General features: G+C 35.5%; 1 protein-coding gene across 1 annotated transcript in view; it reads right to left on the minus strand.

Moving 5' to 3' along the window:
• SH3KBP1 (SH3 domain containing kinase binding protein 1) overlaps positions 1-17,560 on the minus strand; it is a 466,672-nt gene that overhangs the window by 31,435 nt on the left and 417,677 nt on the right. The window contains exon 9 of the mRNA XM_044670134.1: positions 12,172-12,257. Coding sequence (XP_044526069.1) covers positions 12,172-12,257 — 86 coding nt within the window. The remainder of the gene's footprint in view (positions 1-12,171; positions 12,258-17,560) is intronic.

Raw genomic sequence — 17,560 nt, forward strand, 5'->3', positions numbered from 1 at the left:
ATTTACCAATAAGATACTTTTCCATTTTCCAATTACATATCTGTATAGGACCAGATTTTCTTCTTATAATAACAATAATAATAGTTAACATTTATATAGCATTTGCTATGTACTAAGTACTGTGCTAAACACTTAAAAAATTATCTCATTTGTCCTCACAATAATACTGGGAGGTAAGTGATAGTATTATTCTCATTTTACAGATTAGGAATCTGAGATAAACTGAGATTAAGTGATTTGCCCAGGATTATACAGCTAGTGAGTTGTATGAGGCAGGATATGAATGCAGATCCTCTCGATTCCAGAACTTTAATCCAAAACAACATATCACAAAGGCATGAACACAGAAGTAGAAATGAAAATCCAGCTACCTATTATTAAGTCAAACTAACAAGATTTACTAAAATATGTAAAACAATGTCACTATCATCATGAATTTTTTATGTTTGAGAAAAGTTATTTTTCATTGAAATATGTTGTAACAGGTAACAGATTTATTGTTACATAAAATGAATTAATAAATACTTTTAAAAATTAATCATTTTAGGGGGCAGCTGGGTAGCTCAGTAGATTGAGAGACAGGCCTAGAGACAGGAGGTTCTAGGTTCAAATCTGACCTCAGGTACTTCCCAGCTTTGTGACCCTTTGCGGCAAGTCACTTGACCCCCATTGCCTACCCCTTACTACTCTTCTGCCTTGGAACCAATACACAGTATTGATTCCAAGACAGAAGGTAAGGGTTTTAAAAAAAATTAATCATTTTAAATTTCTAATAAGGTAAATATCTATATAATCGACATAAACAAAAGCTCTTTAGAGTCTTCAAAAAATTTCAAGAGTGTAGGGGGTCTGAGACAAAAGCTTCTGCTTTAGAGTTAATCAATTTTATACTTCTCTGATTATAATCAATTTGGAAAACTTTTTTATTTGGTTGTTTATAGTTTCTGTAAATTTTTTATAGATTTTTGAATTCAGACTGTTATTAGAAATGTTTAATGTAAAGATTTTTTCTGGGCTATCATTTCTCTTGATCCTGGCTACATTGTTGTTTTTTAATGCAAAAACATTTTATTTCAAATAAATTTAGATGTATCATATTTTGGATGAATTTAATTAAAATGATCTATTTTGTTTTTAAATTTTCCTCTATATTGTAACTGGTTAAGAATTTCTATTCAGTCTACAATTGTAAAAGATATCATCTTCCATATGGTACGACTTATGATATTTAGAACTTTTATCCACTTTCCACCAAACTACATCCAGATTTCCTGGGAACTTTTATTCAATAATGGATTCCTTCCCATAGAATTTGTGCTCAAACACTAGAGATAATTCTAAGCCAAGATTTCTTAATATAGGATTCATATACCATACCCCTCCTTTAAAAGTCCAAAGATAGATTTGAGGAGATCTGTAAATTTAGATAAGGGGGAAAAATGTATTCTTATATTTCCTAACCTCTAAATGAAATTTAGCATTTCTGTCAATTATGAATTAAAGTTCATTTTGTCAGATTGGCTGAGGGGTCCATGGCTTTAAAAAATGGATAAGAACCCTTACTATAGGCTCCAGCTTCTAAATCCTGTTTATCTAATCTATTCCATTGAACCATGTCTTATTTGGTAGCAGAAAACTTTTGATAATTCCTGCATAATATAATTTGAAATCTAGCTGGGCCACTACAATTTTTTCATTGTTTCCTTTGATATTCTTGACCTTTTTTTATTTTAATTCTATAAAGCCTCCCCTTAAAGTTTTAATTGTGAATGTTAAATCTGTAGACTTGGTTAGTGCTGAAATCTTTATTATGGTAATAATTCCCATAAGTCCTGAATAACTTTCCAATTATTTCCATAAACATTCCATCTTAGTTGTAGTTATGTCCTATGTATCTATACCTAGACACATTGATTTTTAAATGCTATTTCTCATTTTGTCCATTTTCTGGGTTTTTATCAGAAATATAAAGAAATGTTAATTTTTTTGTGAACTTATTTCTTGCTAGTGTCCTGGCACTCTATTGAAGCTATTTATCTCATTTTTTTTTGTCCATTCTCATAGGTTTTCTAAGCTATTTTGTGTCTTAAAATTTTTTAAATGTATTTTTCTTGCCTCATTGCTTTACATAGCATTTTTAGAACTACATAAATTATATATTGGTCATAGTAGGCACCCTTGCCATTCCTGGTCTTGGAGGAAGGTATTTCAGTATTTCTCTGATAATCCTCTTTTTACTCACTTCCAATATATTTGAGTCTTCTTTTATGGCTTCCTGAACAATCACATTCATGTTCCTTGTTTATTCATGCTTTTATGGAAGACCAATTCTTGAGCATCCCACATATTCTTCCAGTTGTACTTAATTATATATATATTTGTTTTGATATCTCTGCATTATTAGAAGAGTCAAAATGAAAACGACACTAAAACAAAATAAATACAGGATATAAAGGAGTTATAATCAATGGGAAAACACTCAAGAAAGACTTCTCATGGAGCATGAGATTTTACCTTGGATGTGAAAGAAGCCAGGAAGGAAGAGGGAGGGAAGAAAAGGGAGCAAGCATTTATTAATCACTTATTATGTATCAGGGACTTTACAAATATTACCTAATGAATTTGATTCTCACAAGAACACTCAGAGGTGGATGCTATCTTTATTCTCATTTCAGAGTGAAGGAAAGAGTGGTTGAGAGCTTGGCCAGAGGTCACACAGCTAGTATTTGAGGCTGCATCTGAACTCAGGGCTTCTTGACCCTAACCCCAGACACAGAGAACTATACATGAAAATGGAATGTTTTGTTTGAAGAACAGCAAGGAGGCCAGTGTCAATAGATTGGGCTAAGATATAAGAAAACTGGAAAAGTAAGAAGAGGTTAGGTTGGGAAGGGATCTGAATGCCAACAGAGGGTTTTCTATTAGATCCTAGAGGTGACAGGGAGCTAATAGTTTACTGATTAGAGAGGGCTGTAATGACATGATTAGATCTATTCATTAGGAAGATTAATGTGACAGCTGAGTGAGGGATGGACTAGAATGGGAAGAGCCTTGAGGCAGGCCAGACCCAAGAGCTGTCAGTGTGGTGACAGTGTTAAAGGAAAGAAGGGGCTGTGTGCAGAAAAAAAAAAGAGCAGTCATGAGAAAAAGAAGATTGAGTGCTATATCATCATATCATAGTGAATCAAATGTGATCGGTTGCTGTTTTATATATATTCATATTACAGTATTTCTATTTATATATTAAAATATTTTATTTCACCAAATATTTCCCAATTAAATTTTAAATTAAGTCTACATAAAAATTTTTTAACATTCCTTTTTAAAAAATATTGAGTTCCCAAATTTTTCCCTCCCTCCCACCCTTCCCCTCCTCCTTGAGAGGTTTAAGCTACTTGATATCGCTTAAACATATGAAGTCATGCAAAGCATACTTCCATAGTAATATACCTATATATATTTTAAAAATTATACCATACAGCAGATGGATATGTCATTTGTAGTTGACCATATATGATTTGCTATTTCTTTTAAAAGTTTGGAAATTGGTCATGAGCCTAAACCCAATTAAATGATTGTATCTACTGGAAAACCAGACTGGAATTACATCATTGCAATTTATGATACCTTTTCCAGGAATGGAAATCATAGTAAAATGTGAAAACTACTTGTTAAAATTCCCTATCAATAGTCTTTGTAAAATGTAAATACTTCAAATACATTGAAATGTTTTTGTTTTTGTTTTTGCAGAAAGAAACCAATTTATAGTAGCTCTGATATAATTTGTCAGCTACACGTTTGTTTAGATGATCACTATGCTCATTGAGAATAAAAACAATGGTGGGGGGAGTGGGGAGGGTGGGGAACATAACACAAAACTTTAGGAATCTGATACCTGTCACATCTCTGCCCTTTTTTTGTTACTCGGTTTGTATTCTACACTTTGCAAAGCCATTTAGGGTTTTCTTGGCAAAGATACTAGAGTGGTTTCCCTACTTCCTTCTGAAGCATTTTACAAATGAAAAAAAAGGGTAAACAGGGTTAAGTGACTTGCCTAGGTTCACACAACTAATAAGAGTCTGAAATGGCATTTGAACTCAGTTCTTGCCTGATCCTTTAGCCCTAGTAGGGATATAACTGTGGGATGCTTATCTTTGATTTCCCTCATGCAGCTTCAATCTCTCCCACTAATAGCTTCTCTTGTCTAAAAATATCCTCAGTTTTGCCAATAAGAAAAACTCCTCATTTGACTCTTCTACTTGGGCAAGAAAAGATAAAGGCTGGAGAGGCTGAGATTTGCACTCTAAACCCACCCAGCATCCCCCACCCCAGCTTTTCAGCTTAGCTTTTGGTTGTATCTTCTCCTATTAGATTAAGGGAAGGAACTGGCTTTCTATTTCACCTTGGTATCCTGAGGACTAAGCAAAGTACCTAAGCACTTAATTATTATTGTGAGTCCTTTGTTTTGAAGATAACCAATGAAGTTATGGCTGATGTCTTTTGACTGACACATGAATTCGTTTAAAGTGAGGCAGAAATGCACAGTTATCAGCCTTATTTTCTTCCAGAGTCATCCAAGTCCAGTGGCAGTGGTAATGGCCCGGGAAGCATTGGATGACCGTAGTATCTTCCATTTTTGACCATGCTCCTGATTCGGTCACCCTCATGGCCCTTGGAACAAATTTTCCTCCTTTGTCACATTCTGCTCGGGAAGTCCTTACATGCTTGGGGTAGAATCCCCCTAACTCATTTTTTTTTTACAAGGCATTCTGATTTTCTCATCTTATGTTTTTTTAATAGTGCAAAGATGATTAATAGACCAGTGGCATCTCAATGCAAAGATGATTAATAGACTAATGGCATCTCCAATCAGGCTGACCTGTTTCTTGTCTGATTGATAGATTTGAAGCCTGTGGGTTACCCTCAAATGGTTGAGATGGTTTTCCTGGGGTGTAGCTGCTGGGCATTCCATGGCTTATGGGAGCCAGAGGTGAGAGTTGAGTGAGCAGCAGACCAAAGGTGGATAAATAGCCCTGAAAGGGGCTCATCAAGCCCTTGTACCAGAGAGGCTAGTCCTCCCTGAACATGGTTTTCTTAAATTTATATATTTTTTAAAAACACAATATGAGGAAGGTGTTAAACTGGTATAATAGCTCCAAAGAATAAATACTCCAGATTTAGAGAGGGATGAAGAGGGAGATATTGGAATCCCTTTCCTAGAAACCCCAAACCTCATTTGATCACATCTAATTAAGCAATATGCTTATAAGCACTTAATAACTATTTCTTGACTAGTGAAAGGAGACAAGGACAAGACACAGAGGTTAAAAAAGCAAGATTTGTCAACTGATTAGATAAGTGGGGTTAGGGTGAATGAGGAGATAAGGACCAGGCTGCAATTGAGCAAGACCAGAAGGAGGGTGGACTTTCCACTGACTGTCCCCCAGGCCTGAAATGCTCTCTTTCTTCATCCCCATCTCCTGACTATTTTACCTTCTTTCAAGACTCAGCTTGAATCCCATTTTCTGCAGGAGGGAGGCCTGGCTTGGTTCCCCTACACTATTTCCCAGTTTTTATTGCTAGAGCCTTCCCTCTAAGATAGCCTTGCATTTATACTATATATAGCTTGTATATAGCATTTTTTGCATGTCAACTAAGGATGTGAGCTCCCAAGGGACAGGAATGATGTCTTTGCCTTCCTTTGCACCCCCATTGATTAGCATGGGTAGCTGGTATACAGGAAGGGCTTACTTAAAAAATTTGCTTGTTGACTGACTGACTAATCCCTGTGGCAGAAAATGGGAAATTCAGAAGAATTATGGGTTTGTGGGGAAAGAAAAAGAGTTTATGAAAATGATACTAATATATTTTCCCCAGTGTTAGTGGCAAGAAGCAGACAAATATGGGAGTGAGTCTTTGCTTCATAGGAGATTTCTTCACAGAATAATAAGAAACTTTCTCATATATTTTAAATAAAATTTGACTTTCATACCTTTTCAAGTGTAGTTATTATATAAAGTGAAGCATACCTTTTTATAGGTAGAGTTCAAATTCACCTAATTAGACCATCATGGGTTTCTGAAAAACTTGTGCTTTGAGTTATTGCATATATTTGCCTTCTTTTTTGGTCTGCCAATCTTCTTATAAATCTATGCCCAGAGGGTTTTGTTCTTATAAGAGATTGCTGCTAATTGTGGCAGTAGGGAATATTGAATTCCATTTTGTAGTTCAGATTTTAACCTGGAGCTGGTACCTAATGTGATTTTAACACACCTGAAATTGGTGCATAATACAATATTCAGTCTATAAAACCACAGAAGAGCAATTCCAACATCAAATTGTCACGACAGGAAATCCTTACAAGAACATTCCAAAAGAACATACCTTAAAGTGGGCCCCAAGGACTGGCACCATTGACAGAACATCCTGCAACTAGGGATGGGTCTATCTTGACTTACGAAAACACAGAATTCAAAAATTTAAATTTACTAAATGCATAAATGAGAAAATTCGCATAAAAACAGACCCATCACAGTTTAAAGATCAAATTTTCTCAATGTATTTAAAATATGAATCTGTCTACAAAAATTTGACTCATACACAAGCTTTCTCAAAAATACAACAGTCTTATAAAGTGAGGTATTTCTAGCATTTTTCCCTTTGAATTGATAAATTAATGCGTGTTTATTTTTTTAATCCAGTGGCTTTGAATTAAGTTATATGTATTAACTCAATTAGCACAGTGTTATTTCCACAAAACAGCTCAAAGTGAATAAATCCCTTGGCACTAGAGAGTACACAGGCACCAAGCCAGACACATTCCTTAAGAGATCTGAGGTAGACATGGAGTTAGAAAAGAAAGCTGTTCCACAGTGCAAATCATTCTACTTTCACAGCACATCACAAGTGGGTACCAAGATAGGTCATCTACATTTAAAGTGTGGTAGAAAAAGACAGACTATTTTTGATAAGGCTCAAAAAGAGATGGAAAAAAAATCCTTACCCTCATCTAGTGAAGAAGAGGAGTTACCCATGGTAAAGGGATGGAGGTGAAGAGAGCTTGATGAAATGTGAACAGAAAGGAAAAGAAAGGCATCACTAAACATAAAGAATGCAAAAAAGCATTAAGAGGTGATGAGGAAATTCAGGGATTTTCTTGAATTTAATTAAAATCAACCAAGATGCCATATTTTGAAAGGCATTTCTTGTTTGCTGGGAAGAGAATAAAGAGCACAGTGCAGATGAGTTGGAACAATAAATCCTCCTAGCAGTAATATTAAAATTTAGTCATCATAAAAGCAAATGTTATACTATTCAACCTTACCCATTCCCATTTAATCTGACCAAAGGCTTTTATTTCCTTTACCATAGATAGCTGGGTAATTTAATATGCATTTCCATTCATTCCCTGGCCCCACCTGAGCCCTTCCTTGATTTCTATCTTGTCAAGTGAAATACAACTTCACACCAAGAGAAAATAAATGTCTCAAGTCAGCTAAAATCAGAAAATGCCAACTTCGTTTTAGACTAAGTGATTTTACCTATAACTATAAGCTAGAATCCTTTTTTTGCCTGCCTACACCTGGTCTGAAATAGCAGTTTTCTACAACTTAATATGATAATTGTTCTATAGTGATAACTTTGTTAAGAGAAGTAGTCTTATTTATAGCAGACAAGGATGATTTTAAAGGCTTTTTAAAAGTGGTACATCATTATTCTAAGAGATAGTGGGTATAAGAGAGGCAGTAGTTTAGATTGAGAGCCTGCCTGTAAAGCAGGAAAATCTGAATTCAAGATCTGACTCTAACACATACTGTACCACCCTGGGCAAGAAACTTAAAACTAATGGGTATTCTAGGCAACCCTCCAAAAGAAAGGGTACAGAGAAGGTGCTGACCTGCATTCTAGAAAAGTTTCCTGACCTAGTAGTTCCTTATATCAAATAAATCACATATTCAGTCCTTATCCCTAATAATATTCTATTCACCAAATTTGAACAGTTTCAAATTTCTGCTGTACTAGTTTCCTCCATTCCAAAGAAGCCATAGATAAGAAAAAAGTCCCCGAATACTCCAACATATTTAGAGCAGCACTTTTTGTGACAGCAAAGAATTGGAAACCATTGATTACTGTTGTTCAGTTGTTTCAGTCATGTTTAATTCCTTATGACCTTATTTGGCTTTCTTGGCAAAGGGAGTGGAATGGTTTACCATTTCTTTCTCTAATTCATTTTAAAGAGGAGGAAACTGAGGCTAATAGTGTCAAGATCACACTGCTAATAAGTGTTTGAGGTTTAATTTTAACTGAGGAAGATGAGTTTTCTTGACTCCAGGCCCAGCACCCTATCCATTGTGCCATCTAGCTACCCCATTGTCCACTGATTGGGGAATTGCTAAACAAACTGTGTTGCATGAATGTAATAATATTCTTTATATTATTATATTACATAAAATTATTACATTCATGTGCCACAATTTGTTTAGCCATTCCCCACTGATCAATTTTTCATCTTTTGAAAATACTATATTTTATATGGGATATCTCTCTCTGGGAGGGGAGGAGAGATATATATAGGAGGAAATTATGATATAAACTCCAAAAAATATGCATAAACAGTTATTTTTAAAAACCTAAATAAAATTGTAATGAACACTACCCTAAAATAGTAATTTCCCCCAAGCTCCAAAGCTACAAACAACCAACAAGAAGCACAATATTTATAAGCAATAGTGAAAATGCCACCCTAAGAATTATCTTCATTCTCCTTGATTTTCTTGCATTTACTTGGCATTAACCTCTACATCTCCTTCTTGACATTCCCACCTTCTCTGATCTACAAATCATGGTTCTCCTGCCTCTGATCCATTCTTTTGTTACCTTTTCTTCCTTCCATTCTCTAACATGGAAGGAAAGAAAAGAAATGAGCATTTGTTAAACACCTACTAGGTGCCAGGCCATGTGCTAAGAACTTTATAAAAATTATCTGATCCTTACAACAACCCTAGGAGGTAGATGCTTTATGATTCCCATTTTACAGCTAAGGAAACTGAGGAAGAAAGAAGTTAAAGGACTTGCCTAGGATCATGCAGCTAGTGCTTATGGTCACATTTGAACTCAAATCTTCTTGATTCCAGGCCCCATGCTTTATCCACTGCACCACTTAGTTGCTAATTATGTTACACAAAAATTTTAATAATAATTAGTTCATTTTATGGCTAGGAGTGATACTATGGCCCTCAGCAGTCTACTTGGTTCCCTCCTCTTCAACTTTAGGGGTTTTATTTTGAATGCAAACTTTTTAATGTAGTCACAATAGTTCTGAACTCCAATTTAGGAAAATTCCTAACCCCAAAATAGAGGGTAAGGTCATTGTCTAACCTTATGTTTATGCCTCTATCTACAGTTAACTCTTGGCTTTTTGCTATTAGAGCAAAATTCAGCTTACTGGAATTGTTTGCGTAAGGAAACAGTAGATTATATTATAGTATCTGTGGACAGACAAATATTTGGAGAGGAAAGTAAAGAGTTGATTTTTCTTGAGACTTTCCTCAGTTTAGGTTCTCTGCTCTGACTCTCCTAATCTCTTTCCTCTACACAGCTCAGTCCTCCCTGGGTTTTTCAAAGCTTTTCTGGAAATGCCATGCATGCTTCAACCTCTGAAATAGGACCCTTCAGGGGTGAAACTGCTTCTTTATTCAAATCTCACACAATGGCTTTGATTATTTTGAGGAGGAGTACAGGTCCTGTTCACACTGAGTTGTGACTATCTGCTCCAATCAAAAAGTGTAGTTATGTAGCAAAGGGAATTACTTAAATTGATGGGATAATCAGTGGAGCTTTTCTGTTAATATGGGTACCCTCTCTAGTTAAGACCTCTATCTCTTCTATTGATTTCATTGTCTCTAAAGGATTTCATCCATTATCAAGGTTAAATTATCAGCACTATTCAAATGGATCCCAAATCAAATCTCCTACCCTGACTTCCCTTCTGAGTTCTTATTTCATATCTTCAATTGCCAAATGGGAATTTTCACCATTATCTCTCACCACCTTCTCAAAATTTGGCTTAAAACCAGACTTATCTCCTCTCCAAAAGAATCAAAGTGGCCCTCTCCACTTCTTCCATATTTCCATCTAATACAATCCAACAGTTAAGTATCCATTGTACAGAAAACACTGGGCTAGGGACTGAGGATACAAAGAAAAAGCAAACAAACAAAAAAAGATCCAGTCCTAAATGAGCTTAATTCTCACTGGGGCCAGTGGGAACAAAATAAGTTTGTAGATATCGATTTATTTGATGCTTAGTTTGTAATTTGAGTAACCTTTCCCTTAAAAAAAGGACATCTGATCAAATTCTTAATACCTCTCATACTTCTTGTATCAATGAAAAAGTGGCCTGGGAGTTAGGAAGACCTTGGTTTAAGTACTACCTAGGACAAATACTGGCTATATGATTCTGGGTAAGTCACTCTCAGGACTGGCAACTCTCTCAAAACTACAGGCTGCAAAGCAGTTGCCAATCTGAATTAGTAAGAGAGGGCTTTCTCAATGGAAGTTCTCTATCTAACCAAAATCATTAATTTGCTCCCCCCAAATTGTTCAAGATGTCATGATCCTAGTCATCTCTAGATGCAAGGAAGGGTCAAAGTTTCATTTTTCTGAAGAAAAAAACCTCACAGAACTGATCAAAGAAAGCTACTTCAATAATTCAAAACATCTTTCTTTTACTAACTATAATACCGATAGTACCCAAGGACTAACATTTAGCTACTATTAATAATATTAATATTATTAACAACCTTAATATCAATGGTATTAACCATAGCAAAATATTAATTATAGAACATAACTGACATTGATTTGGTATGATTAATAATATTGCTAATGATGATTCATATTACCAATACCAGTAATAATAACAATAATAATAATAATTCACAATTACAAAAGGCTTTAACGGTTTATAAGGTCCTTTTTCTCACCCCCAAACCTGTGAGATCAGTTGTGTATTTATTACTAATCCTATTTTCTAGATGAGAAACCTGAGGCTGTGAGAGCTCATATGACTTGCCCATGGATAGGTCAGAGGCAGGAACTGAACTCAAGTCTTCTTATTCTAAGCTCTCTACAATGTTGCTTCTCTATTTCAATATGACAAATACATTAAAGATATAATATTCTCACCCAAAGTCTAGCAGGCTCTTCAATTATCACTCCTTTTTAACACAGCCATTCACCACAATGCCAGTAACAAGTTAAAATCCCACAGTAAGCATTCTTCCCCACATTAAGGTAAAAGACTTAGTTTGCTTAGCATTTTCCCTCTCAACTCAACTCTGTGCTTCAGTCTTGAGTATCCCTCAAGATTTGGTCCAAAACCTTAACTAGTGAGAAGGTATGATGCTAGAAGGAAGTATACCTAAATAGCTAACAGTTAGAATACAGGATGCCTCAACTTCTTTAAAAAATCCACCTTGCTGCAAGATGTGTTTCTGTCATAGAATAACTGAAGCGAGAGATCTCAGAAAGTTTCCATGTAAAACTGGTTCCCAAATACAGTATTCTTCCTAAAGTATAATAGAAGTCCAATCCTTCTGCTTTTCAAATGGCCAGTGGTAGCACTAATTATTATTTTCCCTTTTTCTCCCCATAATATTTATTAGGTTTCAAATCTTTTTGCTTGTAGAGATAAGATATGAGCTACTTCCATGTTGATTTCTTGATCCCTAAACAATAAAAGACTGAGTAATACAACCATTCAAGAAGTGTAAGGGAATTACAAAACCAAGGCACAAATTGGATGCTGAGAGGAAAATGACTAGTATCTATCTTTGGCAGTCCCTCATTCTGTTATTCTGCTTTACTCTCTGGCACAAATAGGAATATTCATGGCAGCTTTCACCTTTTAAAAAAGGTTACTACCAACTTTCATTAGATCTAAAATCAAATTAATTCAGTAGTCAGAAAAATAATAATGCTTTTTTAAGTATGGAAAACACCCTTATTTTCCTTCTTCACAAAACTGGATAAAACCAAAAAAGTACCATTAACCTTGGCTTTAAATGACCATACTACCTCCCACATCATTGCTTGGAGTAGCAGATCACAGCAAACCAAGTGCCCTAAAGTTATTTATAACTGCAAAACTATAAAATTGTCCTTACTTACCAATGTCATTGCTCCTGTCTGACAGGTCCTTCTCTGAGGTGCCGGACACTGTACTGACCACCAAGTCAATCTTTGGACTGTCACTCCTATATAAAAAAAAAAAGTCCAGACATTAAGTAGCCTTCGTTTATTTAAAGGTGTCTTTGGTCTTTTGTCACCTTTCTTGCACTGACCACATAAACGAGTGCATTCTACATGGAGGGGAGGGAACTTTATACTTCAATAAAATCATTGAGTACATGCAATCCCTTGTCACAGAAAGCTGATGCCAACCAGTCTTGTTGCCACAAGGATTAGTTTTATCTTGACGCAGCCTGGTCAACTTACTGTATTTTTTCTCCCTGTGACACATGTTGTTGAAAGATGCCTATTTTGGGGTCAAGTGTTTTCTAATGTATACCACACTGTATCATGAATAAAATCCTAAACTAAAATGACTGGCATAAACCATAAAAATCAGGTGAGATGTAATGGGACACAGGCCCAAAATTTATTTCTTTTTATAAAATCAGCGATTGAACAGCAGCTAAAAGAACTCCTTCCAGAAAACAACCTAACTGTCTTCGTCAGAAGTTGGCCACTTTGAATTTTGTGTAAACAATGTGCTGTTATCTCCCTGGAAGACTCTGTAGTGTGGGACTGGAATATCTTAGATATGTTGACGGGCTGTATCATGCTGAAACCTGGAAGGCTACTAATCTGGCACATGGAGGGAAAGATTCTATAAAATTAGCATACACTTGGGGAAAAATAGATGAGAACCCACATGACCATCATCAAAAGGAGAAGTCATTTCCCCTCTGGAATTGCCTCACAAATCAAACTGCAGTATAGAGAAGGACACACACAAACTGCACACTCGCATGAGGAAGGTTTTATCAGTTTCCATAAAAGTCAAATGTGGTAATGCATAAATCTTTGTGGTCCCTGAGTTAGAAGAGTCCAAAGGCTGACTATGGAAACTAATGAGTAAAAGAGACTCATCTAAAAAAATTGCAGAATTATATAATTAGAAGGGAGCTTAGAGATTAATTAGTCCGATTTCTTTATATATCATGAATGTCTTGTATTCCTATAAAATGTCTTTCAACTTCTTAATAAACCTCTCCTATGAGCTATTTGAGGGGATATGGAAGACATCATGGATCCCAAATGGGTTAAACACGATCTATGAGGTAATGTTAAAGTTGTTGTTATGTCTCTCTTTCCTTTATCCCTTGGTGGAAAGACCAAAAGGCATCAATAAAACTTTTTGAAAAGAAAAAAAAAACATGTGTTACTTATTTTGCAAAATTCAAAGTCATTTTCTTAGTTCAGAAACATAAAAATATACCTAAACTTGGCTTAGAAATGTGGAGTTCTCCATATAAGTTGATGGGGATATTATTGGGGATGTAGATGCTAAACAATCACCCTAATGCAACTATCAGTAATATGGAAATAGGTCTTGATCAATGATACATGTAAAACCCAGTGGAATTGCGCATCAGCTACGGGGAGGGGAGGGGTGTGGGGGAAAAGGAAAGAACATGAATCATGTACCCATGGGAAAATATTCTAAATAAAAAAAGAGAAAAAATAAAAAATGAAGGTGATATTAAAAAAGAAAGAAATATAGAGTTCTCAATTGTGGTATATGACAGTGATGGAATACTATTGTGCTATAAGGAATGAAGAATTGGAGGGTTTCTGTATGAACTGGAAAGACCTCCATGAACTGATGCAGAGTGAAATGAGCAGAACCAAGAGAACATGATACACAGAAAATGAAATATTATGGAATGATCAAATGTAATCGACTTTGCTACTAGTAGCAATACAATGATCTAAGACAATCCCAAGGGACTTAAGAGAAAGAACGCTATCCATATCCAGAGAAAGAACTGTGGGGGTAGAAACACAGAAGAAAATCATATAATTTATCACTTGTTTATATGGGTATATAATTTGAGGTTTTGGTTTTAAAAAATTACTCTATTATAAAAATGAATAGTATGGAAACAGGTGATAACACATGTATAACCAAGTGGAATTGCTTGTCAGCTCCAGGAGTGGGGAGGGAAGATGAGAGGGAGAGAAAATGAATCGTGTAACCATGGGAAAATATTTTAAAACAAATACAAACAAACAAACAAATAAATAAGAAATGTGGAGTTCTGGGCCAACCCCTAGACCCTTTAAAAATGCCTATAAAATGGGGGACTCTCCCCCACTCCATTTTTACTCCAAAGCATTTTGAGAAGGAAAAAGGTTGTTGGGGGTATGGTGGGATTGCTATTATGATGTTCTGTTCTCTAATAAATTTTCACATTTGTATTTCTTAGTCAAAATAGCTTAGGGATTGTACTTCTCAACCTATTGGGCTTATGAATATTGGAGGCTTGGTGAGGAGAGGAATGTGGAGAGGGGAATCCACAGCTAACATAGATGCTGGAATCAGCTAACTAGCATTGTAAACCCTCAGAACTGTCAAATATCACCAGAGGCTCTAGAAGAGCTGCACTGAGAAAAACTCCATTCTGGACCTATGCTGAGTTAAAACACTACAGATCAAGAAAAACCTTGGCATTGCTGATTTTTCACTGGCTATCATTCTTTTTCCTACATTTGGCTCTACTGAAAGTTAAACAGTCAATAAACATATATTAACAAGGAAAGGCAAAAAGACAATCCTTGCCCTCAGGGAGCTCCCAGTCTAATGGGAGAGAAAACATGCAAACACCCACGTACAAATATGTTATAAACAGGAGAAACTGGAAGTATTCATCATAGAGAAGGAGCTAGAATTAAGGGGGATTGGGAAAGGCTTCCTACAGAAAGTGGGACATGAAGAAAGAGTAGGATTCTGAAGGAGCAAAGATAATTATAGGTATGACATTTTCAAAGCATGTCAAAGTTGTGCCATGTCAGACTCCAGACTCTTTTGAGTATTATTAATTATAATATCTGGTCATCAAGGTGGTACAGTGCTGAGCCTGGAGTTAAGGACACGAGTTCAAATCTAGTCTTAAGACACTTGCTATCAGTATGACCTTGGGCAAGTCACTTAAACCTGCGAGCCTCAGTTTCCTCACCTATAAAAAAGTATTGGAGAAGGAAATGGTGAACCACTCCAGTATCTCTGCCAAGAAAATCTCAAAAGGTGTCACAAAGAGTCAGATACAGAAAAATGACACAACAACAAAAATGCTAATAACTGAAAATATGTATTATATGATAATATATGTAAAACTTATATCATATTTCCTGCCTTCTTGGGGAGGAGGGAGAAGTGGGAAAATTAAAAAAAAATTTTAATACTGTTTTGTCAGCACATATATAAGGAAAAAAAAGAAGCACTCTGAAGTTTTCAAAGCACTTTTCATATACTCTGAGTCTCATTACAATCCTGGGAATAAGGTAGTAAAGGCATTATAACTGTCATATTATAGGTGAGAAAACTGAGTCTCAGAGAAGTTAAGCAACTAGCCTATGGTTGACATGGCTAGTGTCAGAGGCAAGATTTGAACCAAGGTTATTCTGATTTCAATTCTAACTCTTTACTCTGACAGAAACTGAATAAACCTCATTTTCTATAAGAATCTTTTCCCAATTCCCCTTAATGAGAGTGGCTTTCCTTCTCTTGATTGTCTCCAATTTATCCTGTCTATAGCTTGTCTGTCTATAATTGTTTGTAGTTTCTCCCATGAGGTTGTGAGCTCCTTGAAAGAAGAGGCTGTTTTTTGCCTTTTTCTTTGTATCCCCAGCACTTTGTATAATTCCTGGCACACAGGAGGCACTTAGTAAAGGCTTGTTGACTTGATTTGGAGAGATCTCACAGGTAACAAACTTATTTCTGATTCAACTTAAGCTTTAATTATCCAAGCAATATGTACTCTAATGATGGTTTAGAATGGTAAGGAAAGGGGAAAGGGAAAGGAGAAGGAAAGGAAGGAAAAGAAAAAAAAAGGAAGGAAGGAAAATAAGAGGAAAGAAGAAAAGAAGATAAAAGAAAGAAGAAAAGAAAGAAAGAAACTTCAATGAAGTCAATTAAAAATACACAAATGGAGGTTTAGAGGGAAACATAAACAATAGGACAACTTTTGGAACTGTGATGAACTTAGTATATAATATTTTCTTTTTAAAAAATTAAAAAAAATTTATTTTGAATATTTTCCCCTAGTTACATATTTCATGTTCTTTCCCTCTCCCCCAATCCCCCTAATTTCCCTTAGCCAATGCACAATTCCACTGGGTTTTACATATATCATTGATCAAGACTTAATTCCATATTATTGATAGTTGGACTAGAGTTACCATATAGTGTCTACATCCCCAATAATATCCCCATCAGCCCATGTGTTCAAGCAGTTGTTTTTCTTCTGTGTTTCTCCTCCCACAGTTCTTCCTCTGAATGTGGCTAATTTTCTTTCTCATAAGTCCCTCAGCCTTGATCTGGATCCTTGCATTGCTGCTAGTAGAGAAGTCTGTTATGTTCAATTTTACCACAGTGTATCAGTCTCTGTGTACAATGTTCTTCTGGCTCCTTTCACTCTGCATCAGTTCCTGGAGGTCATTCCAGTTCACATGGAATTCCTCCAGTTCTTTATTTCTTTGAGCACAATAGTATTCCATCACCAACAGATACCACAATTTGTTCAGCCATTCCCCAATTGAAGGACATTCTCTCATTTTCCAATTTTTTGCCACCTCAAAGAACGTGGCTATAAATATTTTTGTACAAGTCTTTTTCCTTATTATCTCTTTGGGGTATATTCCAAGCAGTGCTATGGTTGGATCAAAAGGCAGTTAGTCTTGTAAAGCCCTTTGAGCATAGTTCCAAATTGCCATCCAGAATGGTTGGATCAGTTTACAACTCCACCAGCAATGCATTAATGTCCCACTTTTGCCACATCCCCTCCAACATTCATTACTCTCCCTTGTTGTCATTTTAGCCATCCTGCTAGGTGTGAGGTGATACCTCAGAGTTGTTTTGATTTGCATTTCTCTAATTATTAGAGATTTAGAACACTTTCTCAGATGCTTATTAATAGTTTTGATTTCTTTATCTGAGAATTGCCTATTCATGTCCTTTGCCCATTTGGGAGATGGCTTGATTTTTTTTTGTACAATTGATTTATCTCCTTGTATATTTGAGTATATAATATTTTCAAAAAATAACTCCACACCTACACATATGTGTAATTTGTGTTGCCATATATTTTTCCTGAATGAAAATGTTCAAGCTTACTGACATTTGTCAAGTTCAAAAAATTAAAATAGTATTTTCTTTTGAGCAACTAATTTCCAAGCCAAAAGACTAGAAATAGTTCACTGAATATATTTTGTTAGTTCACTGATTTCAACTAGGGCCTTATCACAAACTAATTTGTATAATGGGTTTAGTCCT

Source organism: Gracilinanus agilis, chromosome 3, assembly GCF_016433145.1.
Source record: "Gracilinanus agilis isolate LMUSP501 chromosome 3, AgileGrace, whole genome shotgun sequence".
Taxonomy (NCBI): Eukaryota; Metazoa; Chordata; class Mammalia; order Didelphimorphia; family Didelphidae; genus Gracilinanus; species Gracilinanus agilis.